At 34.3% G+C, this 27,829-nt stretch overlaps 1 protein-coding gene across 1 annotated transcript; it reads right to left on the bottom strand.

The window, feature by feature from the left end:
* Positions 1–786: 786 nt before the first annotated feature.
* On the bottom strand, positions 787–27,592 carry LOC121374186 (transmembrane 9 superfamily member 4-like). Its single transcript, XM_041501169.1, has 21 exons — positions 27,578–27,592; positions 21,464–21,571; positions 19,692–19,794; positions 18,700–18,743; positions 17,561–17,694; positions 15,829–15,931; positions 14,853–14,905; positions 13,873–13,914; positions 13,172–13,263; positions 11,660–11,812; positions 10,942–11,012; positions 9,450–9,582; positions 8,050–8,131; positions 7,103–7,178; positions 6,260–6,343; positions 5,510–5,605; positions 4,905–4,984; positions 4,271–4,334; positions 3,288–3,407; positions 2,715–2,804; positions 787–1,641 (listed from the first exon to the last, which is right to left on the bottom strand). The coding sequence occupies exons 1-21, from the start codon at positions 27,587–27,589 to the stop codon at positions 1,492–1,494; spliced, it is 1,890 nt and encodes a 629-aa protein (XP_041357103.1). The 5' UTR covers positions 27,590–27,592; the 3' UTR covers positions 787–1,491.
* Between the last annotated feature and the right edge of the window lie 237 nt (positions 27,593–27,829).

Below are 27,829 nucleotides of genomic sequence, written 5' to 3'. Positions count from 1 at the left end.
ACACTGTACTATATTTTAAAAAAAGAAAAGAAAAAAAAAGCACTCCGTACCTAATCCTACAACCCTAGTGAAACCACAATCAATAAACCCTCACATGTAACTAACACGACCCATGTTTGTAGCAAATTCTTGTTTATATATCAGCAAAACTATGGGTTTATCCCCCTCCATCTTTATTATACTTCAAAGCAGACAATATTTTCAAATTGTACGTTAATGGAAATCAGTTCACATGATATTTACATAACTATATTTGCACAACCTAATTAATCATCTCAAAATTACTTAAGAGCTGCGTAACCGATATGCAACTGAACAGTTCATGTGAAATATCGTGCTCCGATTTCAACTTTGTTGTACAAGTGTGGACCAAGAAACTGAGCACTCATTTGGTGCACCAAATCAAATGTGCAAGTGGAGAGAAGAATGAGTTAACAACATGGGTTTTCCTAATCCTTCAACTGTCAAAGCCTTGCTATATACACATGTCATGTAAGTGATCGGTTTCATTCTGGCATTTTTGTGGTTATTAATCCACTGATACACAAACCATACATACAAAGCATTCTAGTACACATGTAACATAAGAAAAATCATTACTTCTAGCATAGACAATTTTATGTTGTTGTTTTATAATTTAAATTTAAATTAATAAAATTAGTGGAACAATCCCTTTTTTGTTGTCTCTTTTAAACAAATGACATCCAATAGCCGATGATTAATATATCATTGTGCTCTAGTGGTGTCGTTAAACAAAACAAACTAACTTTCAAACAAATGCTGTGGTGTTAGTGTGACGACAAACTTGTCATATTACGACCTTGACATTTGTACAAGCCAGTGACTCCAGTCACCATTAATCACATAATTGAAAGGTCTGTATTGTCGATCCATTACTCCGATATACATGTGAAATCTACTGCCATAACCACCTGAACACCTTTCAACTTTTATCACAGGAAAAAAACTCTGCCAACATTTTAAGAGCCTTAAATAAAACATCACTAATCAGGAGAATGACATGATCTTAATCCTTTAGCTTGTAAATCCATTTCTGATCAATCAATATATTTTTATATGTATATAATACATAAAAATCTTTTGCTGACAAAGTATTCACAATTGTGTGCCTAACCAAATGACAAATAAACAATTTCTGTGCAAACATTTGGCATACCAAAAAATATATAGAAAGGAAATAAATAGTTATGGGGGTAGATTTAAAAACATTTTTTTTTAAACTAATATATATATGTAATCTTAAGACAGGTACTGTAATGAAACACATTCCTGCACTGAACATGTGTAAAGTTCACTCACAAGTCTAGAATTGCAAAGAGATGAGACCGACGACTAAATACATTTGCCAAGAAACAAAGGTCTGAAGCAACCTCACAGTGTGGATAAAAGGAAAACACCTAGTTTATACGTCTTTCATTCCTTTTTTGTTTTTTAATATGCTATGCTAGATATTTATTTAAAATGCTATGATCAATCGATCTTGACAGCACCGTAAATTTTCCTGATGAACCAGTAAGCAGCGTAAAAGCCGATTGTTCCCGTGAGAATCCAGAAGGTGATCACAATGAGCATCGTGTAGCCAAGATACAGTAGAGATGGGATGAACTCGGTGATCTCAAGCTACAAGAGAGAATACACAAAAAACTGGTATAACATTCATTAAAGATATCTTTTTAAATGTGAAGTCAATAGCAAAATATTATTCAAGAATACAAATAAATAAATAAATAAAAATACTATAATTTTACTTATTTTACTTTATAGCATTTAAACATTTTTTTTTACTTCTTTTAAAGGCCTTCAGATTTCATGGAAACGAAAAATCATTGTTTCTAGTACAGTTTTGGTAGAATGTTGGTAAAATAACGGAACCAAAATTTAGTTTCCCATGATTATATCGAGTACGACTATACGAAAATAATATATACATATATAATTATTTTTAAAAATCAGTTTCTGATGAGTTCCCATGAACACAAAGAACGGAACCAAAAATGGGTTTTCCATAAAATTTGAAATCCTATGACTGTTTTACTTAATAGCAGTGTTTGAAATAAGCACTTGTCCGACTGTCCCGACAAGTGAAAATCTATTAGGACAAGCAAAATGTGCCTTGGTGGTTGTCCAGTGGATAAATAGAAATTTTCAGTGGTGTTTTACTTTGAGCAATCAAAAATATCATCCTGGTACTTGAATAAAACAAATCATTTATTTGGACAAGTAGATTCCTAGAAGTATTTGTCCGGTGAACTAGTCAAACATTCTGCTTATTTCTATCATTGAATAGGAAGGTTTAGATTTCTTATGTTAACTTGTCGTACGTCTACATATAGTGATGAAATTGTTGTTTGACAAAATAGAACAAAGTAATTGTTTAATTAATATAATGTAACGGAAGGAAGGAAGAAAATAGTTTATTTAACGACACAACACATTTTATTTACAGTTACATGGCGTTGAACATATAGTTAAGGACCACACAGATAGTGAGTGAAGAAACCCGCTGTCGCCACTTCATGGCCTACTCTTTTTGATTAGCAGCAAGGGATCTTTTATATGCACCATCACATAGACAGGATATCACATACCATGGCCTTTGATGTACCAGTTGTGGTGTACTGGCTGGAGTGAGAAATAGCCCAATGGGCCCACTGACGGGGATAATGTAACAGTTGCTTGAAGTTGTCACTCACCTTTGTAATGAAGTAGAATATAGAATACGCGAAGATGTAAAGAGCTGACCCTCCAGACACCATGAAAGATCTCCACCACCAGTGGTAATCCTGAAACAGATATCAGCGTTTCACTCATTATTGTGTTAAAACATCTTTATAGTCAGACAAATGGTTCACTTGTCAAAGCCTTAGTAACATGTTGGGTTTTTTTTCAAGAAAATAAAGTAATCTATAACAATAGCCTTTGTGTAATATTAAATTTATTACCACAACCTGGTGCTTGTAAACATTATCGAAATTATTTTAAGGAAGACAAGTGTACCTCAGTGAGGTAGTTTTTAATGTTAATAAGAAAAGAAAACATTAAGAAAAAACAAGTTATGACCACATGAGAATTTTCATAAATTATTTGGTACAAGATTTGTAACACCAGAAAAAAAAAAATTCTTTAATAACACATCTGCACATTTAAACTAGGGTCATTTGGCACCTAACATATAGTTCTTTTGTCATTTGGTTAAGAGAGGAAACCTGTTGTCATCACGAAGGCTGGTCATAATGAAAGGTAGTAAACATTTTAAAATGACTCACCTCTCCACATAGTTGAAAGTAGACCATAACAATAGCTATCTGTGACACGGACACAACAAGAATGATGAACACGAGAAAGAGGAATCCAAACAGGTAATAGAATTGGTTCTCCCAGATAGCCTGTAATATACAAAACACAGTGTGTAACTAACAAACAGGTAATAGAATTGATTCTCCCAAACAGTGATGTATCGATGCGTATATAAATTATATTAAATCAATCACATAACCAAGACTCAAAATTGATAGGGAGCAGGCACTAAAATACCGCTTCAAATGCACAATTTGCTTTCTAGTAATCAATTTTACAAACAGCTTTAATTTTCCACTCAATTTTTGACAGTATTCCTGATACATCTAGAATTCCTAATTTTCAGAAGTAATATCAATCATGTTTTTTTTTCTGTCTCAAGTCTGTTGAAAGAAGTCTGAATATAAGTCTAATTCTGAAACTGATTTGTAGAACTGCTTCTCACTTTCTGGGATTTGCTTACAGATTAAGATTTGAGAAGCACACACTGCTTCGCATTCCACAAAATTCATTTTCGAGTCTTGGTAACAAAGCAACTTTACAGTAAAATTAGGAGTGTAATACATCAACAAAACAATGATCAATTCCAAACAAATAATGGAGTTTGAAATACTCATAAATAAATTGTTCACTTTTACGATGTTATCCATTTTCCCTAATGACATCATTTTGAAGGATAACATTCAGTTGTTAAGTGACCTCAACCATCAAAATCAAGTAAATTGTATTACAGTTAAAAATGTGTAATTATTAACATATATGAGAGTCTCTCAAAAACAAATAACAGTCTACAAGAAACACAATCTTAGATATTTAAATAGCATTATTCCCTGAAAATTAGCTGACTATAATATATATTAAAATTAACAACATTATTATAAGTTTAAAAAAGAATGATTAAATATATCAGTACTGGTATGCTTTCCAAAATTATTTCAGAAAAAATACTTACGGTAAAGATGAAAAACAGTTCAATGAACATTGCACCAAATGGAAGTATTCCTGCCATTATTGTTCTGAAACAATTAAAAACAAAATTCACAAATTCTATTTAATTTTACCAAGAGACACAACCCAAAAGGTGTAAAATAAATCTAATATTACAATAATTAACTCTGATGATATAATTGTTAAACTTAAAAAATAATGAATGAAAAATATCTATATATCACAAATATTAAATAAAACAAGCATACTGAGAACTGCTAAAACAGTACATGTCCCCTACCGGTACAGGCCCAAACAAATTTTCGTATCTCCTAAGTTCAAGGGCGATAACTCCGTGAAATATCAGTAAATCATCATAAAAGTTGAACGTTATCTGTAACTGTACATGATAAAGCTATACACAATATTTCAGCTCAATATCTTGAAAGAAAAAAAAAAGTCTTGAAAACTATATGTGGGATAGACAGACAGACGGACAGACAGAAGGACAAAACATATAGTCCCTTCTGGTTGGACCAGTAGGGGACTAATAATAATATGAATTTAAAAATATATACATCACAAACTTTAATGCAGGATCTATACTTTTGTGATGTGACAGGATTTGATGTGTGAACATCATTTGGATGTTAACTCACCCCAAGAATGGATTCATGTACCACGTCTGTTCTGGAACTTGTCTTGGAATCTGATTTGTGCGGACTGGATGTTCATAAGGCTAAAAGGAAGAACATATATAACTTGTAGGATTTACTTTTTGAAATGTTCAACAAGAAATTAGTGGGACTGAATACTAGAAAATGGTGGGACTGAATGGGTTTGAGACAAACAAAATAATTTTATGAAATTGTACATGTTAAATTTATATGAATTAAAATATTTTACAATTGGAAATTCTTTAAATATTAGACAATGGATAGTAAAAAATACTACCTATAAATGAATTTGATGAATGACTTAAAAAAAAAAAAAAAACATACAACAAACATACAAAAGTAGCAAATTACAAATTTATATGAATTAAAATATTTTAAAATTGGAAATTCTTTAAATATTTTACAATTGGAAATTCTTTAAATATTAGACAATGAATACTGAAAAATACTACTTATAAATGAATCTGATGAACGATATGAAGAATAAGTTTCAACAAACATACAAAAGTAGCAAATTACAAATTGTCCCAATATGTCAATAGAATTTCATTGTGTTATCACTTTACTGGATGTAGATATTCCCCTACCTGTTTCCTGAATCCAAAGTAGAAGCCAATAAAAACGAGTGGAAGTGAAATTCCAAACCACATACACAGTAATGCTAACATTGTTGTAAATGGCACCTGAAAATAAAAGTAATTTAATATAGAAAGGTGTAGTACAGCCACTAATGCCAGATTTGTAAGGTCCATGGTTCGCTTTATCACAGCACTAACAGGAAGTGCTGTTCTTGTTTTCCTTACTTGGAACTGTGCAACAAAAACAGATGTTGTTGAAAGCAAGAAAATTATGTGGTGTCATAACTGGTTTGCCACCGTACCCTTCCCACAGGATGAAATCATTTTTGTCTGAGAAAACTTGATAGAAAGTAAGCTGCCTTCGATCCCTCTTATGAAGAACAAGTTTGCTTTGGCACCCCTCCAATTTTTCTTGATGCCCTAATTTGTGTTATTAAACTGAAGGTAACATTTGCCATGTCCACAAAAATTAAAATTTGATCCCTGAAGGTCTGCTAGTTTAAATATTATATTAAACTTTATTACAACCTTAACAATAGACAGTGGATGCATGTTTGAAGTTTGATTAACACACACTTAATGTACATGCTCCTAAATATAAAATGTTGATGTTGACTCCCCAACCCTGTCAGAAAAGCTCCTCAGAGTTCTACTGCAACTATTGCATAATGTGAAATATGTAATTAATGATAAGATAACATCCACATTTCTATTACTGACACTACCAAATAGTAGTAGAAACAGCTAAAAGGAACTTACAGCACCAGAAGAATGCTTTCCCCACACAAAGAAATTGAGAACAAAAGTAATTCCAAAGATCAAACCAGGATACACTGTGGCAGTCTGAAAAGAGGAAACACAACATTCTGATACAGACCAAACTGAAAATTACTCATTTCATCAGATGATTCTATACTATTGTGATGGTATGTTCTAGGTAAACTAAAACAAATATATCTGCTATTACCTAGACTATTTTCATCTCTACATTTCTATAATGTTGTGTTGATGTCTCTACTATTACCTAGGTTCTTTTCATCTGTACATTTTTATAATGCTGTGTTGATGTCTTTGCTATTACCTAGACTCTTTTAATCTATACATCTAATCTGTCACATAAATTTAACACATACTAAAACCTCTATTAAACTATGTGATATGCTTGAAAGAAAAAAAGAAAGAAATGTTTTATTTAACGACACTCAACACATTTTATTTACGGTTATATGGCATCAGACATATGGTTAAAGACCACACAGATTTTGAGAGGAAACCCGCTGTCACCACTTCATGGGCTACTCTTTCCGATTAGCAGCAAGGGATCTTTTATTTGCGCTTCCCACAGGCAGGATAGCACAAACCATGGCCTTTGTTGAACCAGTTATGGATCACTGGTCGGTGCAAGTGGTTTACACCTACCCATTAAGCCTTGCGGAGCACTCACTCAGGGTTTGGAGTCGGTATCTGGATTAAAAATCCCATGCCTCGACTGGGATCCGAACCCAGTACCTACCAGCCTGTAGACCGATGACCTAACCATGATGCCACCGAGGCCGGTTATGTGTTTGAATAACATTCCTGAATAAATGCACTCAGTATTACCTGAAACGCAGCTTTCTTCCACTGCACACCTTTCATTGTTCGATAAAGTCTTGCAGCAAAATAACCCGCAAACAAGCTGCAAAACACAACCATTTATTTTAGGCAATATCCAAATTTAACATTAAAAAACATTCATTAATAAATACTGTACTAGTCACAGTATTTGAAACAAAGAGTACCACAGACTTAAACGGACATACCAGACCCATTTTTTGGTGGTGGGTGGTGGGAGGGGAGAGGGGGGAGGGGGGAAATGGGGGTTAGAATGACATGCCCATATTCATGATTTTGTTTCTCCACATGGGTCAAGGAAGATTCTCACCAAATTTGGTTTAAGTGAAAAAGTAATTTTGGAAAAAGAATTCGAAAATGTGAAAAGTGTACTCACGATGGACAACGGACGTAAGTGACATCACTGATGCTGTACTTTAATTAGATTTAATTAAATTTGATCACTAATACATGAGAGATTAAGTTTGTTACGGTTATTACCTGTTATTTGGGCGGGGTATATATATATATATAATTATATTTTTGTCAAATTGTGGGTTCTCCCATGTGAAGGGAGGAAGGACAGAAGGAAATGGTTTATTTAACGATGCACACTCAACACATTTTATTTACGGTTATATGGCATCGGACATATGGTTAAGGACTACACAGATATTGAGAGAGGAAACCCGCTGTTGGCACTTCATGGGCCACTCTTTCCGATTAGCAGCAAGGGACCATCCCATAGACAGGATAACACATACCACGGCCTTTGATGTACCAGTCGTGGTGCACTGGCTGGAGCGAGAAATAGCCCAATGGGCCCACTGACAGGCATCGATCCCAAACTGACCGCGCATCAAGCAAGTGCTTTACCACTGGGCTACGTCCCGCCCCTCCCATGTGACAGCTCATATATAAATGTTCACTGATCTTGCTAACAGTTCAATGCTTACCCCATGAACATGAAGAGAAAGATGGCCGCTGTCATCAATGACCCTCTAGACGATGGAGACAACATGCCCAGCATAGCAAAGACTGCAATAAAGAGATCCACCATGTTTTACACAAACCTGATGTTTTTTGTGATAAACTACATCTAAATCCTTTTTTTTTAAATAGTACTACGGTCAATGACATACACTCATCGCACCCTTGTTTTGGCTTCGTATACCATATTAACATATCCAATGGTAATTGTCTGATATGATATATTTGACAAATGATACTTTTAACATTTAAATTTCTTTTAAAAACTTAAACGTAATAATTTGTCTAAACCAAAGTTTATTCCTGTGTGAGCCCTGAAGGGATCACACCGCTATTTCAGCCAATGAGTGATGTGTAGGCGACGAATTTAGTTCTATATAATAAAAAATAAAAAAAAGAGTACCTCTTTTCTTTATTTTATTATGTTGGTGTCTGAAGAGACTTGACATTACGGTTATGGAATATTGGAAGGGTAACATTGCCTCTTGATTTTGGCATATCAAACTGACAGATGCATATCTGCTTAGCTACAGGCAAGACCATTATTTACAGTGCCTGTGTTACATATTTTTAACGAGAGTTGCCTACCCTCCATTACTCCATGTCCCAAGGAGTCTGGATAATTGAAGTTGCAAGTGGCGAAGTATCAATTTTATTTGCTTAAATCCTGTCACAGAGGCCGTTCTCTTCATGTCAGGTAGTATATAGCACCTACTGTTAATAATTTAGTCAGTGCTTGGCTTTATGTTTGTATTGTCACCAATGTATAATCAATAGTGGTGAGATACCTGAAAAGTTCTGTTGAAAATGTTTTGTTTGAAAATTACTAATGCACCTGTCAGAATTTAAAGAAAACCTTGTTTATTAATTTTTTTTTACTATTTATAAAATATGGATCTGAAATGAAATTACGGAGAGATTTGTTATATTTATTGTGTGCGAAGCCAAATCAATGGTGTAAAAAGTGTCTGTCTTGACTACAGGATGGTAGGAAAGAATGAAAGGGAAAGACAGGATAAAGGAGACAGACACAGACAGAATGGCAATAATAACGTTCAAATATCTTTCAAAAGTTGTTTATAGAATTTGTTTAATTTGTATTTGGCCCCGATTTTGGATAACCAGGTTAAACAAAATTTGGGTCAGTATTAAATTGCTCGGTGTCTAAATAAAAAACAAATCTGCGAGCTATTGTTACATTTACCCAATACCTAAAAATATATATAGCCATGTGACAAGGCGAGCACCAAAGGACTGTATTATCACAGTATTATACACCACCCAGTATAAACTTACTGTCCCAATTAGTGGGTCGGGAAAAAAAAAAACTGATATTTTATGTTCTAGTTTGTTGTGAAACACTCACAGATGGTGATGACCGCCATGAAGAGGATCTGCATGCCAGCCCCAATCAGTGATGTCAGGAGTTTGGAAAATCTCGGTGGTCTGAACACATCGCCGTGAACCAGCTTCCAGCCAGTCTCCTCGATGGTTTCGTCCTGAAACACAACACAGGTCAGTCACACATCAGCACATTGTTTGACAGTAATGGGTGCACTTGGTCTAATTCAGGGTTCGAACTTAACGACGGCAATGCCGTTGAGATATAAATTGACATAGGTGGAGAGCATCAATGACAGCACTGTTGTGCCATCGGTAAAGTTCCTCAATAATGGCACAATGTATACACCTGCCAATATTTAACATTTGCATGTTTAAAATGTCTACATACAACAAAATAACCTTTCAATCATGTTTATTTGCTGCAAATGTCACTTTAAAAAAATAATGCCATACGCAGGCTCAAAATTGCCGTCGGTGGGCCATTTCACCCATGGCAATTCTATTAAAAATTTCCATGGGAGACTAATTCTTAAGTTCGAGCCCTGTATTTTAACTTGTCAGAGAACAAACCCACTAATAGGCACTCTTTCAGACTTGGTTCTTGCATTCCCATTTAATTTGAGCTCAAACAAAGAGAGAGAAAAATAAACCCCACAACATAGCAAATAGCATATACTTGTATGGCTAGCACTTTCCTTCTGCAACAGGAGAAAAATAGTATGAAAATATTTAACAAACTGCAAAGATTTTATAGCGGTTTCAGAAAAAGCAATTTGAATTGAAAATATTTTTAAATAACAAGAGTACTGGTGAGGTATATGATATGCCCGTCAGGAATTTGATGGAAAACCATAGATATTAATGAATATGTTACAGGTATGATTTAATTTTAATTATCTGAAATTTTTGCAATGGGATGGATGAACAGTTTGTTTTTGACCAACTATTGATGATACTGTATCCACTGGAGAAGGTGCTGCCTGATTAATGAAGTTAAGGGAAATTTTGTTTAGCATGGGTACTCTGGTTACACATTTATATCGGAAGAGAAACAGTTTTTATGTATGTAATATTAACAACACAGTGATCTAGCAATTGTATGTGACACACCACCATGTGAGGTTTGATGGTCCTGTATGCAAGATATGATCGAGGCAAGGATTTACTGTTATGTGCAGTAGACTGAAAATTAGGTCACAGTGACCTAGTAATAGCATGCAAGACACCACCATCCCAAGTTGTTCCTACATGTGAGGTTTGATGGTCCTGTATGCATCTGTATGCAAGATGTGGTCCAGACAAGAAAAAGTTAACAGACGGATGTACAGACGGACGGACAACACCATACCATAATACAACCCATCAAAGACGGGCATATAAAAAAGAAGAAGAGAGAGCTAAAATGTGTGTGTTCTTGATGTTATATTTGCAATAGATACCAACCAATATAATGAGATTATTTTTTAATTTGAATAGTTAAAGTGGACTGACCAAATGTTTTCAACTTAACTTACAATGTCATCATCCTTGTTGTACTTAGCAATATCTCTACGCAACGTTCGAACCATTATCATCGTCAAGATACCTGTAAAATATCAAAAATTATTACTCAGACCCAAGTGCTGTATGAAATTTATGCATTTTAATTAATTGAATTATTGACAACTTTTATCATAAAATAAATCATGAATTAATTTCATAATTATGTTCAGTATACATTCAAGTGTGACAAATTATAAAGTCAAACTTTCAAGATTTCACATTGGGCATGAGTACTATGCAATGGAACTTTCACTTTCACCCATTTTGATTGTCAAATTTATTACTATTTACTACTAACAAATTCATCCACAACAAATTGCGAATAAACATCAACAAATAACAAATACTAGAATGATGTTTGTGGTTTTGTGCTGATGACCGATTTTAGAATTCACCTTCTCTAAACAGATTTCTCATCAGTTTTAGATGCTTTATGAGATCAACACAGGGGATAAAAAAAATCAGTGTAACATTCTCATCACGTAAAATGATTTCCAAAATACTGTCAAAAATAAGATGGAAGGCAGACCATCTGAGACACTGCTTGCTAAACCCTATATCAGAAAACCTATTTGTTGCCTTGGTTTCAACCGAGATTCTACTGACCTGACAGAAAGAAGATAATGACGGGCCTTGGTTTTTTACAAAGAGATTCTATACACAATACACTGTGGCTATCTTACTACTGACCTGACAGGAAGAAGACGACGACAACGGAGTTGATGATGGAGAACCAGTGGATCTGCACGTCACTCATGTGGAGGTAGGTGTCCCAGCGTGACGCCCACTCCATGTCGCTGTGTTCCCAGTACACCTCATACGTGAACAGGATCTCCGTCGTACCTGACAGTCACAGACACACAGTTAATGCAAATCAGAGAATCTGGCTTCCAAATAGACTAAACATTATGGTTCAAATTTTCAAAGCATGTTTTAGACTTACACTCATGCAACTACATTCATCTACAAAAATTAAACACTTGCGTTTAAGAAAAACAGGCTGCGTAAATTTGGCCCTAAGATTCTACTAATAGTGAAACATGTACAACCATAACATTGGGAACACATGAAAGAACAAGAAGTATGCAGAATTAAATGTCTCGGCTACAATATAAACATTTTCGGTGCACTGTGATGAACATTCATAGGAAAGAAAGAAAGAAATGTTTTATTTAACGACGCACTCAACACATTTTATTTACGGTTATATGGCATCAGACTAATGGTTAAGGACCACACTGATATTGAGAGAGGAAACCCGCTGTCACCACTTCATGGGCTACTCTTTTCGATTAGCAGCAATGGATCTTTTATATGCACTATCCCAGACAGGATAGTACATACCACAGCCTTTGATATACCAGTCATGGTGCACTGGCCCACCGACGGGGATCGATCCCAGACCAACCGCACATCGAGCGAGCACTTTACCAGTGGGATATGTCCCGCCCCCGAACATTCATAGGTGCAACTATAAAAAAAAATTCAATGACCTAGAACTTATGGTTTGCGAAAAACCGACATACCGATCTAAAAGCAAAACTTTAACACAAAAGTTGTTACCACTGCTGCTGCCACCACATGTGACTGGTAGGAAATAAAACAACAGGAGATAAGACTTGATCGAGACTACAAATGGCTGCTTTACTTTTTGTTTTTTCTGTAATAATTCCCAGGGATATAAATAAATATGGCAATAGTAAGAAACATGGGCATAACATGTATTTGTGATAGAACAACACAAAAATTATTTTTAAAAAAAAGAATAAATTTATTTTTGATCTAATGGATAATTAAGCTCTATCCTGCAGCCACCGTTTCCATTGACAGAATATGATGACAGATAAGGCAGTCACATGCATAGCTACATTACAAAATCGCTCATTTGACCTCTAGGTACAATGTGGCTCAACTAACAGAAATAATAGCTTTTCCCCCTTAATTTTTATTGTCTGCAGGATAAAGATAGCTAGTTAATGACGTCGGATTATCTGTTCAGGCCAAATGAGAAATTGTGCTTGGCTGAGCTTCACGGAATTTCCCATTCTTACCTACACAGGATATAGGAGAAATCCGATGTCATTAACTAGTTATATTCTCTATTGGGTTGGACGAGGTACGTTTTAAAAGTGGGAAGAATGAACTGTAGAACACAAAAGAGGTACGGCTAATACAAAAATGGTATTATTTACAAAGTTTCACCTTCTAGATTAATTTTCTGTGGTTTTATTTTTGCATCAGATTTGTAGGTACATTTGCCATCCTTATTGGCCGTGACCTCTTTCAAGTCATAGCTGAAAGGAAAAAACGCACACAAAATATTTATTTATTTCATTGTAGTAGACTTCTGCATTTCTCAGACCATAAAATGTAAAAAATTTGAAATAACAATAATAATACATTGTCAGTACTTTTTGACATCTATTAATATTATTAAAAAAACAAACATCTATTGTTTTTACACATCTACACTGGTATTGTGTACTAAAGAACTGATGTTCTGAACATACAAAGCATTGTGTTCGTTCTTACATGCTACACTTCCTGTAGTTGTTGTGCTTATGAAACATGATGTATTTTAACTTAATACTGGAGAATTTCACTTTATTTGTTAAAGGAAATTCTTCACAAATAGAATTTACCCAAATCGGAAACTGTTACGGTAATTTGTCAAAATTTTAAAATGAAAAATATCATACCTCACCATTTAAGGGGATCTATAACTCTCGCTCCCCATCACTCTTCCAAGATAAGTTCAAGGAGGGTAATTTTATATGGTATCAAAATATCATCTCAAAAATAGGTCCCCGTAATCTAATTTATGGGAGCAATTAATCACTCCCCTCAACTGTTTTCACATCGAAGTCTCTATATACACCATTTTGTGATAAGCTTTTAATTACCTTTTTGGAGCAACTTCAAAACCAACAACTTTGTAAATTATGCTGCAAAACAAAAGTAAAAAAAAGAAAGAAAAGAAATGGTTTAATGTAACTTATAATCTCACACTCACGCTAATACCCACTAAAGCATTAATTGCATTTTGTTTTTTTACAGGATTTATAAAGCAATGTGAAAAAAAAAAAACTACAAACCTTCCCATTTTAAAACTGTTCTGCTACTAGAAAAATGGCCGATCATTGTGGATATATTTTCAATGTGTAAACTCTTAGCAGTTATTAACTGATGATGGAACTGTACTAAAGAGCTGTATTATGCAAATACAAACAAATTTTCTCAACTACAGAGAACATTAAAAAAAAAAAATCAAAATCTTAATTAGATATATTTCTAGTCAATTGAAAATTGATTAGCAACTACTGTTTAATGTTTTTAAAACTGTGTAACAATCTGTGAAACTTGCATAGTGAATGGCGACACAATGTTCCCTGCACTATATCTGTAACCGTACTATTATTATTTGAAAATGTTAAATCTTTATTTTATCAATCAAAAGGAATTAGACCTACTATTCTATGACTTTATGTAACTCACTCCCAGCAAACATTCTTTTATAATGAAAGAATACCAATGAATGAATGAATATTTAACAACACCCCAGCACAAAAATACACATCGGCCATTGGGTGTCTAACGAAGGAAAGTATATGCATTATGCAGCAAAAACAGAAAAAGGTTCTATGTACTATGAATTCTGAAAGGATTGATAAAAGTCGGAAAAGAAAAGGTTCAAAAGGATGAGTATTTTACCCCCCCCCCCCCCCCCCCCCCCCCCCCCCAAAGCTACAGTGTAACATGTCATGTAAAGCTTTAGGTAAAAAATCAATTCATAATTAAGCTATTTAAAGAGCTCCCCACCCACTCCAGTCTTAACTGTCAATATATATATTTTTTTAATTTACTATTGACAAAATTGACTTACTTATCCTCTGTATGATACTTAAGAATCAACCTGAGATGATTATTCAGAAACACCTGAAACAAAAAGTTAAAATTTGTTTTAAAAACACCACTAGAGCACTCTGATTTATTAATCATCATACATTTGGTAATTCTGACATAGTCTCAAAAAAGAAACCTGCTATGTTAAACACCATACCCTATGATGGTTTTCCCCGATATCGCCGCACTAATTAATTTTGAAAATATGGGCCCAGACATTTTACTATTAAGCTGGGTTTCTAGAAGTTTAAGTTACTAGCCACAATTAAAAATTCACAAGCCCTACTTTACTTTAAGTTAATAAAATTTTACTAAATAATAGTAATAATCAGATGTCACCTAAGACGAAATGGAGCTTAAAAACACTAACATTGGGGGGTTGGGGTGGGGAAAGGATGTTCATATTTACAAAATAGACTTAACTGCAACATTTGACCAAAAAACATCACTAGCCATCGGGCATGGCAATAGTAGTTATTTACTAGCCCAACATTGAATATCACTAGCCATGGGAGTGGGGCTACCATCATCTAGAAGCCCTGCATTACGCATGAAATGAAACAAGAAAGTCAATTACCATCTTTAAAGTGTTTGTAGTTTATAGATGCAAGATTTACACAACAGTTACACAAGCATGGTTTGAAATGCAGGCAGTTCATTCCAGCTGGGTGCACAGGAGAGCTTCAACCAATGAATCGGTCAGTGATGGTGATTATAAAACCATGCTAACACAATAGGTATGGGATCTACATGATGAAACAGTTGAAGAGGGTGGACTGTCATATCCACCCCCTTAATTTTCACGCAGCGAGAACTGTTGATGGACAGTTTATAACCCATCAGTAAAGACATAAACTGTGTGAAACAAGTTTGGTTAAAAGCCAGTCTTTTGAGCGCATAATACTATTTTCATGTTTTACAGTACATGCATATTATATATTTCAGACATCACTCACATCAGAGCCCGAAACAAATCCCAGCTTGTAACCATGCTCATACTGTGGTTCATCGCTCTCCAACAGTTTATACTTGGTGGCACATGGCAAGTTGTCCACAATCCTGGCAAAAAAACAGAAAGAAAAAACAATTTAAGATAAATTAGTTCAAGAATGATGAAATTCATTTGCAACATTTATTCTTACTCTAGAATCTGTTATCCACAAAACATTCAGAATTATTTGACTATATAGGTCTTAATCAGCTTATCTAAACATGTATGAAAGACTACATGAAAATCTGGATTCTTTTGTTGTTTAATTCCTTTTTGAAAGAACTGCATGAGCTTTTCAAAATCCCATTCAGTGATCCAAGACTAGTATCCCAAAAACAATGGTAATGTACTGTACTGCATAACCATATACAGTTGCCATGACATAAACAATTACTTTCTATGCTTATTTTATTATAGTTTTGAATGCATTTTTTTTCAAATAATATTTATTACTGCTCTGAACTGCAACCATTAATATTAACAAATCTTGTTAACCAATTACTAATAAATAAAAACGAAACCACCAAATTATCGCAGGCCTGTGCAAATTAAAAATTTGCATAACCTGAAAAAGGGTTATGCCAGAAGATTTTGCATAACCTATTTTGGTTTGCATAACCTGGTTTTTTACTTTATAATTAAAAAAACCAACAACTTAATTTTGAGAAACAAGAGAGTGGCAATGGTAAGTAAAAAGTATATGTATACAAATGTTTAAGAGATTTAAAAATAATAACAATGATTAGGACTATTGTAATAAATTACCAAAACATAGTGAATGTCAGGCTTCATGTGTGCATAACTATGTGTGAATAAATAAGAATTCAGTACAAGGCAATCTCTTACCATTAATTTTATAATATTAGTCTTTTATGTGTATGACATTCATGACATTCAGTCATGAGTGGGAGACTCGGTGCCATCTTCCTCATCTGAGGAACAGTGGATACTGACACTTACTGTCACTATCACTGACATTGTCGTCATCGTCACAGTCACAATCCGATTCGGAATTACAGTTCATTGTGACTCTGGTTCGAGATTGTAATGACCATCACAATATCGCCATTTTTGATTGGTTAAATTCCGCTTCTAACGCCTTCTAACAACCAATTGGAATGTACCTACTTCGCAAGATATTTATACAAACTTGACTGGTTATGTTACACGCTATGAAAAAGCACTGTGTCGGGAACAAGTCTAATGTTTGTACTCGCGATAAAAATATGTTGGTACGTTGCCGGGATTAATCATTTAATAAATTTTACATGAACGGTAAATCGGTTATGCCAAATAAAATGGAATAACCGATACACGAACGAAACGGTCGTTCATGCAATTTATGCAGACCGGTATCAATATTTTAAAGAGTACTGCTAAAGCAATACATGTCCACTGCCAGGCCCAACAAAATTTTGTGTCTCCTAAGTTCAGGGGATATGACTGTAAAAAATTGGTAAATCACCATGAACGTCAAACTTGATCTGTAACAGTATATGATAAAGCTATATACAAAATTTCATCTCAATAGCTTGAGGCATTGTGAAACAAGACATGCAGAAAAGTATATGTGGCACAGACGGAGAGTCGGACACACAGACAAAGGCCGGTGATGGAAACTATAGTCCCCTTCGGTGGGACCAGTAGGGGACTAATACACATGTCGTCACTAACATCTCCTAACACAGATGTCTTACAAGTGAACGTAATAGTCGTGTCGTATCTTGTCGGCAAAGGCAGCACCAGCTTCCTTGGAGATGGTCAGTGGCTGGTCAGCTTTGTCGGGGTGGTTACAAAGAGTCATACAGGGCACATCGATCGCCATCTCCACCTGCGAATATATCATTCATGATATTAGCATATAATCGATCACTGTTTAAGCTGAATACAAGATTAATTCTGTGGAATTAAATGTCTCTTCAACTATAAAAGAAAATCCATAGGTGAACTAACTATAAGCTACGTTACACTGACGTGGGGCTTAGTTTGTGAAAAACTTATCTAAACGCGAAACTTTAATGTTAAACTTTAAATGCAAAAGTTTACACTGTTGCCATCGCCAGAAAAGTAATAAAAGTAATATCTCAAATTTTTCTTTTGTAACAGCGAGACAAAAATTATTTATTAATATTGTCCAGCTCTATTTCCAAATGTAATGAAATAGGGCTTATGAAACATCAAACATTAACTTTTAGTAACATTTATTATGAAATATATTCACCAAATTCAACTTTAATTCACAAATGGTGAAAGACATCCTAACACTAAATCAGCTGGTTAAAGGAACATTCCTGAGTTAGCTGCATTGTAAGATGTTTCCGACTAATACAATATTTCTACGATTAAAGTTACATATTAAATATATTTTCTTGTTTAGAATATCAGTGTCTTTATATTCAATGTGTTTCTGGTCGTCTTAATATTTGTTAGAAGCCCTAACTGGATTTTGTCATGAAATAATTTTGTACGTACGAAAAAAAAAAAAAATTACGCAGCCACTAATATTATATGCAGAAAAATAGATTTGATATGTAATTACAATAATTAAAAAATCTCTGTTAGTCGATAACATCTTAAAACTTGCAGCAAACTCAGGAATGTTCCTTTAAGTAGTATTTATTAAGATGATTTTGCTGTAATCTGAAGATTAAACAGTTTTTTCAACTCATTTTTTTATGTTTAACAATAAATATTATAGACCATATGCTAATCTCGCTACTAACATCATTGTATAGGTTAAGCATGAATTCCAAGAGTACTGCTAAAGCAATACAGGTTCCCTCTGGATGGACCAATCAGGGACTAATAAAATGAACCAAAAGAAAACTCATCAAACCTTGTAAGGTGTATTCACAATCCTATCACCCCTCAAAACTTCACCTATAAAGAAAAAAAATGAGCAGTTTGTAATTTACCCATTTGATAGGTAATAAAATACACCAATTTAATCTTAGATACTTTTTAATGTACTTTTTTAATGTAATATTTATTATCTCGAATCATTATGTTCGGTACTCCAATGTAACATTTAAAAGGTGATGTTTTGCCAAACAGTGTAAAAATCTAACTTTCATCATGGTGATGTTTTATGTTTTTATCTTGAATCATGAACGTGGAGTAATACAGATCAAAATATGAAGCAAAAAAAACGTTTGATCACATGAGCGAAAAAAAAAATCAAATTGTGTACATTTAGCACAATGGAATAAAAATTTAAACTTAATATAAGTTATGAATTTTAACTCCCATATATATATATATATATAGATATATATATAGTACAAGTATTCAGTACCATGTCCCAAACATTTACACTGTTGGGGCGGTTAAAATATTACTAATATTCGCAACAATTGTAAACAATGTCAGTAATATGGATTGAACATCACTTTATCATCCATTAAAGCTTTTGTAGGAGATATCGCTGGCACTATAATTTGTGATATTTCCTGCGATATCTCCACAGGTGATATCACTTCTTATAATCTTGATTGGTCAAATTTTTATCACAAGACAATGTTTTGTTACGTCACTGTGTTTAATGGATGATAAATTGTGCTTATATATTTTGTACATGTGTTAGTCACACTTATTTAATTTTCAAACAAAAACTATAAGTTTAAGAAAAGAAACAATAGTTGATTGACAGGTGTATCATTTTATTAAGTTACACAAAATGTATTATGAAATTAGAGCACTTAATAAATTCTAATAATAGAGAATTGATCTTCATAATATATGGTGGTACGAATCACAATTTAGGTTACTGTATCACAGTATATCACAATACGAACATTTTGGCAATACCCATCACTACTTAACACTCACCCAAATTTTCAGTCTTGTATATAATTCCCTCTTTTGGAACACAAAATGGCAAGGAATAGTACTCATATGGCAGCTGCGTCTTCGTGCTTGTTAGTTTCACAGCCTGATAAAGTGATAAAATAGACAAAACTCAATATATAACTAGAGCTAGGCGGTATACCGTATATACCGTTTGGTATCGGTATCATGTCAATATTGATTTACCATACCAAGCAAATCTCAAAATACCAAAATTTCAGTATTTAAACTTTTTTTTCACCATTTAGTAAAGCACTAACACTATATCCAACGTACACAAAATAGCTGAAAAGAAGAGAGAGATGAGGGCCTTGTGTATGGAATATAATGTTATTGAGATGAAATTAGTGAGTGAGACTTAACTCAGGCATGCATTTAAAGCAGAGTAGACTGAAAATACTGCTCGATATCAGTATTTAGTAATCCATCAAAAACAAAGAGAAAAAACCTGTCTGTTTCAGTTACATTATACAATTATGTAACTCAAGTATAGGTAGTACTAAACCAAATAACTTCTGACTGGGTCAAATTTTGAGGTGCACCAAACTTTTGATAGAGAAGTGAACACCACAAGTCCTGTGATTGGTGATAAAAATGAGTGTGTTGGTTGTAAAAAAAAAAAAAAAAGAAGTTTTATCTGGGCAAAAAATGTATGCAATTTTATTTCATCTAGTACCACTATGTCAAGTAGCCTTGTGCTTGAAACCTGTATGGTGTACCTGTAAAAAAAAAAAGGTACTCTAAAATTGTGCGGAACTAGGGTAATCATAGATACTACCCATTATCTCAGAAATTAGCAGCTTGATCCCCAATTTTTTCTGATTCTCTTTAAGGGCGAGGGGTGGTAGTATTTATATCCATGGCGATTGATACGCTGCAGGTAGGAGTTTTCGTCACACGTCATTATTGTCGTCTATGGGATATGATTTGGTAGTATAGGCTACACCCTGAATGGTTCTGTGACAAGTTGAATCGTGCTAGTAGCGAGGTGTTATATCAATACTGCATACCGTACAGATACCGAGGTAAATCACACCAAAAATACCAATACTGACCCTGCTATTTCAATATCGCCCAGCTCTATATATAACCAAATTCATTATTATCATATTCTTAATCCCATGATGAGCTTAAATATACATGTAATCCCATAATCATCTTCATTATTCTTCATTCTTGTATTACTTAATGTTATCTGATGTAAGGATGTACAGGTAGCACAACAGACTTTTATTTATACCCAGGCCATAACACAACAGCTTAGGAGCAGCAGCCATCTACACATATTGCTACCAATAAATTAATCAATAAAACGTCTCTATATCTAATTAAGACAAACGGTTGACGTATTTTACTATATAAGCAACTAGTTTGTGCAGATATTTTGACTGGCCTCGGTGGCGTCGTGGTTAAGCCATCGGATACACAGCTGGTACTTGTAGGTACAGGGTTCCCACCCAGAGCGAGAAAATGCAGATATATATTTTTGTATATAAAGCAGCTGTCCTGTGTTCAACTGATGCAAGCATTCTGTGGTACTATTATCATGGAATACTTTCCGGCCTGGTTTTGGCACCTATTATTATATTAAATTAATATAATTGGAACCAGTGATTTTGTTATTTTGACAAAATGTAGTACTGTACTGTTCTTGTGCCTTTTTATAAGCTGATTGTAGAAGAATGCAACTGTTGAAAAAAAAAAAAAAAAAAATGTCCTGTATGTAATTTCAAGCCTTATAGAAAATGACAAACCTTGACTTCAACTCTGTCCTTTTTACTGAACTCGACCGAAGCCATGCCAGGGACATAAAAAGTGTTCCCTTTTGCTATGCAGGCCCACAGGACAAAACAAGCCAACATCTGAAAATAAGAAAGAAAAAAAAAGGTTTATTAAAGCGACAATCAGGTCAAATATGAGCCTTATTTGTGGGAAAGATATCATATCTGGACCACCAACACATACTGAAAGTTTAACAAATGAAAAAAGACATAATTTTAAAATTAATTACCCCCCCCCCCCCCCCCCCTGATTATTCCTACTAACTGGGGTCTGCCAGCTTGTGTCTTTGAGTCAATTTATTTCTGGCTTACTGGGATGGATATTATTATAGAACATTGCAATGCATTTATCTGTTTTATCATTCCACAAAAATCGTCAGACAGGTATACTCGTTTCTTCAGTTCTAAGACTAAAACCTAATGTGACATTTTAAGTATTACCTGTCCACCAGAGGGCGGATTCAATGGGGGGGGGGGGGGGGGTGTCAAAATGGCTGCACCCATTATATATATATATATATATACATACATACATACATACATATATATATACATATACACATACATACATATATATATACATACATACATATATATATATATATATATATATACACACCCACAATAGCTGTCACATTTTTACCATTTTATTAATTAAATACACGTATACCAATATACTTGTTGATATTAAGCAATAATGTGCATTAAATATTGTTGAATATGCATACAAATCTAAAAGTCTTGCCTGATTTTCACTTTAATACCAGTTAACTTAAAATGGATAGTAATGGACAAATATGTCTCGTATTACTGTCAACAAATATTCACTTTTGTAATAAAATGGCATGACAATTAACAGGCACATTTATAGATCAACTACTATTTCCTTCCATAAGTTGGAACAGCACTTCCCTTCGGTGCATGGGTCAAATCCCCTCAGTGGACCCATTCTCGGACTAGGGTTCTCCTGTCCCAACCAGTAAAGGATCAGAACAACAAAATTCACAATTTTGTTTCTCCATGGGTCAAGAAGTTTCCCACTTAATTTAGCTGGAAACGGTCCAATAGATATGCAGAAATTAAAAATTAAATGCATTTCTTTAAGTAACTATATAGCAAACTCCCCACCCCCACTCCCTCATACCAACTAAAATTATAAGTATTTTGTGTCAGTAATTCCAGTTTCATTTGACATAAAAAGAAAACGAAAACTGTTTTGGAAATAACACAAATGTTAAATTTTTATGTGCAATTTGTCATAAACAATAAGTTGTAAGTATAGAAATATAACAATACTCACCCACAGTGTAGGCCTAGACCATTGTCTGCACAATGTTTAAAATCATAATTTCTTGATTGGTTTATCTTAAGTCTTTCGTACTAAACTATATGGGCCAAATTTATGAAGCCTGTTTTTCGTAAATCCAAGTGTTTAAGAAAAGCATTGTAAATGCTGGGCTTCTCAAATTTTTTATAAAATCCACTAGCCATGGGATCAGTGATTTTTTAAATTTATTAGCCACAATTACAAATTCACTAGCCCTACTTTACATTTAAGTTAATACAATTTTACTAAATAAAAATAATAATCAAATATGTCACCTAAAGAGGGTGATAGAGGTTAAAAACACTAACATCGGAGGTTTGGGGTGGGGGAAGGAGGCACTGATAAGGTTGTAAAAATTTTTTTTACAAATCACAGAATACCGTAATTCATTGAATACAAGCCTGCATCGACTAGTAGCCAGATCTCAAGAGCATCGTGAAAAAAAATATATACCTGCCTTGAATACACACTTGCCTTCCATAAAAAGTGTTTCTGTTCATGTAGCTTTTTCATGTTAATGGCCATGTTATACTTCTCGCTTCAGTGCATAACATCAAAAGCTTATAACAACACGAAAGGAGCAGGCTTTTTTCATTTCTCAGACCTACAAACCTACATTATGTTCTTACAACAAGTCTATGTTAGAAATAGAGACCTGGTCTCAGAGCGTCACAAAAAAAAAGAGAAAAGAAAAAATAATCCTAGACTTTTATTCAAGGCAGGTTTGATCCTTCGACTTAAAAACCTCAGGCGAGCGCTTTACTGACTGCACTAGATTCCCCACCCCCAATGGACCCTGACAAATGAACTTTTCCCCAGAAGTAAACACTGTAGTGAAACCTTAGCTGCCTGAATGAAAAGTAATAGTGCAATGCTGGCATTTAAATTACTGAGTTGGTCACTTGCACAACAAAAATGGATCCCAAGGAAATGTTTTATTTAACGACACACTCAACACATTTTATATATGGATATATGGCATCGGAAAAATGGTCAAGAACCACACAGATATTGAAAGGAAACCCGCTGTTGTCACTTCACGGGCTAATCTTTCCGATTTGCAGCAAGGGATCTTTTATATGCACTATCCCACAGAGAGAATAACACATACCACGACCTTTGATATACCAGTCGTGGTGCATTGGCTGGAGCGAGAAATAGCCCAATGGACCTACCGATGGGGATCGATCCCAGACCGACCGTGCATCAAGCAAGTGCTTTACCACTGGGCTACATCCCGCCCTAAATCATGAGTTAGCATATTATTGTTAAATATTGTACAAATGGGATAGGACTATGGTTATAAAAACAATACCACAGTATGTACTGCATTACTACAATAGTAGTGACATCATAGCAATTCTGCTATTGGTTTCAACAATTCAAAATGGCTTTCGGACTTTAACAATAAATCTGGCTATTTTACTGTCTACATCAGTAGCTTTATATTTAGTGACATTGACCTTTCCAAATACACCACTTATGGTGAACTTGGGAACATATAGCTTTTGGTGCACTCAAACGATGCTTTCTTCCAAGAGTCTGCTACCTACTAAACAATATAAAGAAGACGTAACCAATTCGGTAATCATTTTCAAAAAAAAAAATAAAATAATAATAATAATTTTCTAAACAATTTTAATCAATAAAAAGTTAAAAATTTATTTTGGTATTTCTGTTAAACTGCACAGACAATAATTTCTACTTAACAGGAAAGTGGTCAGATCCAACTGATATTTTTTTCTGCAACAAGTTTAAATGCGACTTGTGTACTTCTGCATAGCTTATTTGGGTACCTAGCAGGTTTTAAAAACATCGAGTGTGAAATCGGAATTAGCTATGTATTAAAGGAATGCTCGCACAAGGCTTTTGGACTGGTATATAATGCAGATCATTGCTTAATATCAACAAGTATAATCTTATATTTAATTAATAAAACAGTTAAATGACCTGTGATTCCTGATTGGCAGGTGTATATTTGTTAGCTAGACAAGCCATTAATTACCCCCGTCTCAACACAAAATTACATACAGGCGGTATTTTTTCACATCACAGGGTATTGGGATATACCTGCCATTCCTAAAATGGTCATGAATTTTATCAGCCGTCATGCTTTATTACTGTAAATAATTCTGTAAAACCTTCGATTAAGTAGACTTTCCCATCTAAAATCACATAACTGACCAATTATGTAGTCCCAAAGAAAAGAACATTATCACTTGGGCTCCAACATAGCCTACCAAAAGATCTAATAGTACACATTTTTCCTTTTGATTTTTAAAAGAGAGAAAAATACTATAACCCCATTTCATTCTATTAATGCAAATTCAAACATATTTAGTTAAATAGTTTATTATATTATCAAGTCATTTATGTCGTTTTACAAGTCAGGTTGATGAAAGCGAAGCACCTTTGTGTAAATGACTACATTTGTTTACACTGTGCATACAGGGGTTGGTCGGAGCTGACATCACTTCGCCGCAAGCTAGAAATCCAGATGCAACGAAACGGCTGCCCCGAGTTAGCAGAAATAATCATGTTTTTTAATCAACTCTAAAATTGTTTTTCATTTCTTAAAGTGTGAGTATGTGTTGGTGGTCCAGGTATGCATCTTTCCAACATATAGAGCTCATGAGTTTACTATCCCTTTAAATGAACATAATATAAAAAGGTATAGTGGTCAGAATTATATTGAAAGTGTAATTGGGGTTTGCAGGGTGTGCATTTGGCATTTTTGTTTACTTGCCATTTGGACGAGTCATGTCAGCACTCTGACTTGCATGTGCAATTTTTGAGTAGCCCAAATTGGTTTTGAGTTTGTTTTTTGTTTGCTTCTTGGGTTTTTTTTGCTGTTTCAGTTTGAATGGGCATATGCAACTAGGTTCTAAAGTATATCAATGTTTATAAAGAGGACATTATTATGCTTTTTATTACTATTTTTACACGACAAATAAGCACTAAATTGTCTGTTATGTAGCAAGGTTTCTACTGAGTATAAAGAACATTACATTTAGGATTTTCTGAGATAATACGCTGTCATGAATGCGCGAAATTTCAGTCGCCAGTCGGGTGACTCATGATAAGGTTATGACTTGTCCAACATTGTTTTCACCAGGTGACTGTAAAGTGCACGTGTACCTGGGTTTGCCTGAGTGGGGTCACATTTATCCTGACCGATAATAGCGAATAAAATGTGATGTATATATATATAAGATCCAGCTGTCCACTGGCTAGCGTGGACCACTACTGGTTAGGTCACATGCATAGAATGCCTGCTAAAACAAATAGGTCAACATTGCGAACTGCGACTCCTGATAAAAGAGCTGCAAATTCAAACGGGATGGGAATATCACCAACCTACTCTTGCCAGAGTACTCTGCCATTTGAGAGCTAGACGGACATTTGGATAGTTAGAATCACTCTTATAATCGTCCAAATGTCTGTCAAGCTCTCGAAAGGCAGAGTAATTGGGATACACTCATTGCTATTCGTAAAATGTAAGACCCAAACATTTGATTGTCACTATGTAGGCAGGGAATTTGAATGTAGCACAAGAGAAAAACATTGATATTTTGGTATACCAGTAATATGGCACATCTCTTTAACAATAATTCGGTTTCATACAAAAGTGAATCTAATGTCAAATTCAGTTTAGTAATCAGACTAATACAAGCACACCATGTTTGTTTTTTTTTCAAACCAAGTATTTTCTTCTTTTTTAATGAAATTATTGAAGAAAATAAATAATTAAACATTAAATTTTGCCTGGTACTAGTGATCTAGGGTAACCTAGCTATAGTCCATCCCACAGGGAACACCTTTTTTCATACTATGGAATTTACTACAAGTTATTTATTTTTGAGGTGACTGATTTGCAAATTGCACACAAAAAATAGTTGAGTTTTTATTATTATTTCCAAAACACTTTTACTTATCTTCTTACATCAAACCAAACTGAAATTATTTATAAAAAGCCAACAAAAAAACCCCAACATTTTTATAGAAAGATCATAAGATGGGACGGACTATTATCTATATAGTTTCTTCAATTTCAATATTACACTGTACATGTAAATTTATGGTTCTTAACAGCAGATTTATCCACCCCTCAATAATCGACTTTTCCCCCCTGAACGTACGGTTTAACTGTACAGAGCTACAAATTTAATTGTTATGGTTACAAACTCATGAAAGTAATAATAAATTATGTAGGCTATGTAGGAAGTGAAATCTTTCTTGCTAAGGGACGGTCCATAAATGTCAATGGTTTTCATAATCCTAACAATGTTAGGATTGGGTTTGACCCCCTTCCCCCCTCCCCTAATCCTAACATAAAAACATTGATATAATGTGTACTACAAGATGACTTTTTATTAACAGATTATAGAGAGCGCCGCCGCAAAAACTAGCCCCCAAAATACTGATGTTATGGCCTGAAAAGCAATCAGAACATGGCGTTTACCACCTCCCCCTTGTTTCGAATTGTAAGAAACATTGACCTTCGATGGACCGATGTTTTACCTGAAAAGGAATCCGAACATGGCATTTACCCCCTCCCCCACCCTCCCCAACATTTGTTCAGATTGTGAAGCACATCGATATTTATGGACCGTCCCTAACACATGCTTTAATTCAATGACTTCGCTTTTATAAATTTGAAGACGTGTACTCTGCATGCATACGGTAAAATGCGTTTGCTTGCAAACAAGACTCGGCACTGTTACTACGAAACAAAATCCAAATAAATAATCCTAGGCTACCTTCGACGCCATCTTTACAGCAATCCAAAACGTGGATGTCATACGTCATAACCGGTTTTCAGTGCGATTGATGGTCACTATTAAATACATGTAAAGGTATATAATTTGGCGTGCTACATTTAAACACGTAGGGCATCGTATATAGATATATATTATATTAAATTATACGAATATTAATAATGGTTCCATTTTAGACAAAAGGTTACGGCGCTGTTGTAAAAGCATACTGAAGTAAAATTAATGTTGCAGTAC

Source organism: Gigantopelta aegis, chromosome 6 (assembly GCF_016097555.1).
Source record: "Gigantopelta aegis isolate Gae_Host chromosome 6, Gae_host_genome, whole genome shotgun sequence".
NCBI lineage: Eukaryota > Metazoa > Mollusca > Gastropoda > Neomphalida > Peltospiridae > Gigantopelta > Gigantopelta aegis.
Note: the sequence above shows the minus strand (reverse complement) of the source record. Positions and strands in the feature narration are given on the sequence as shown.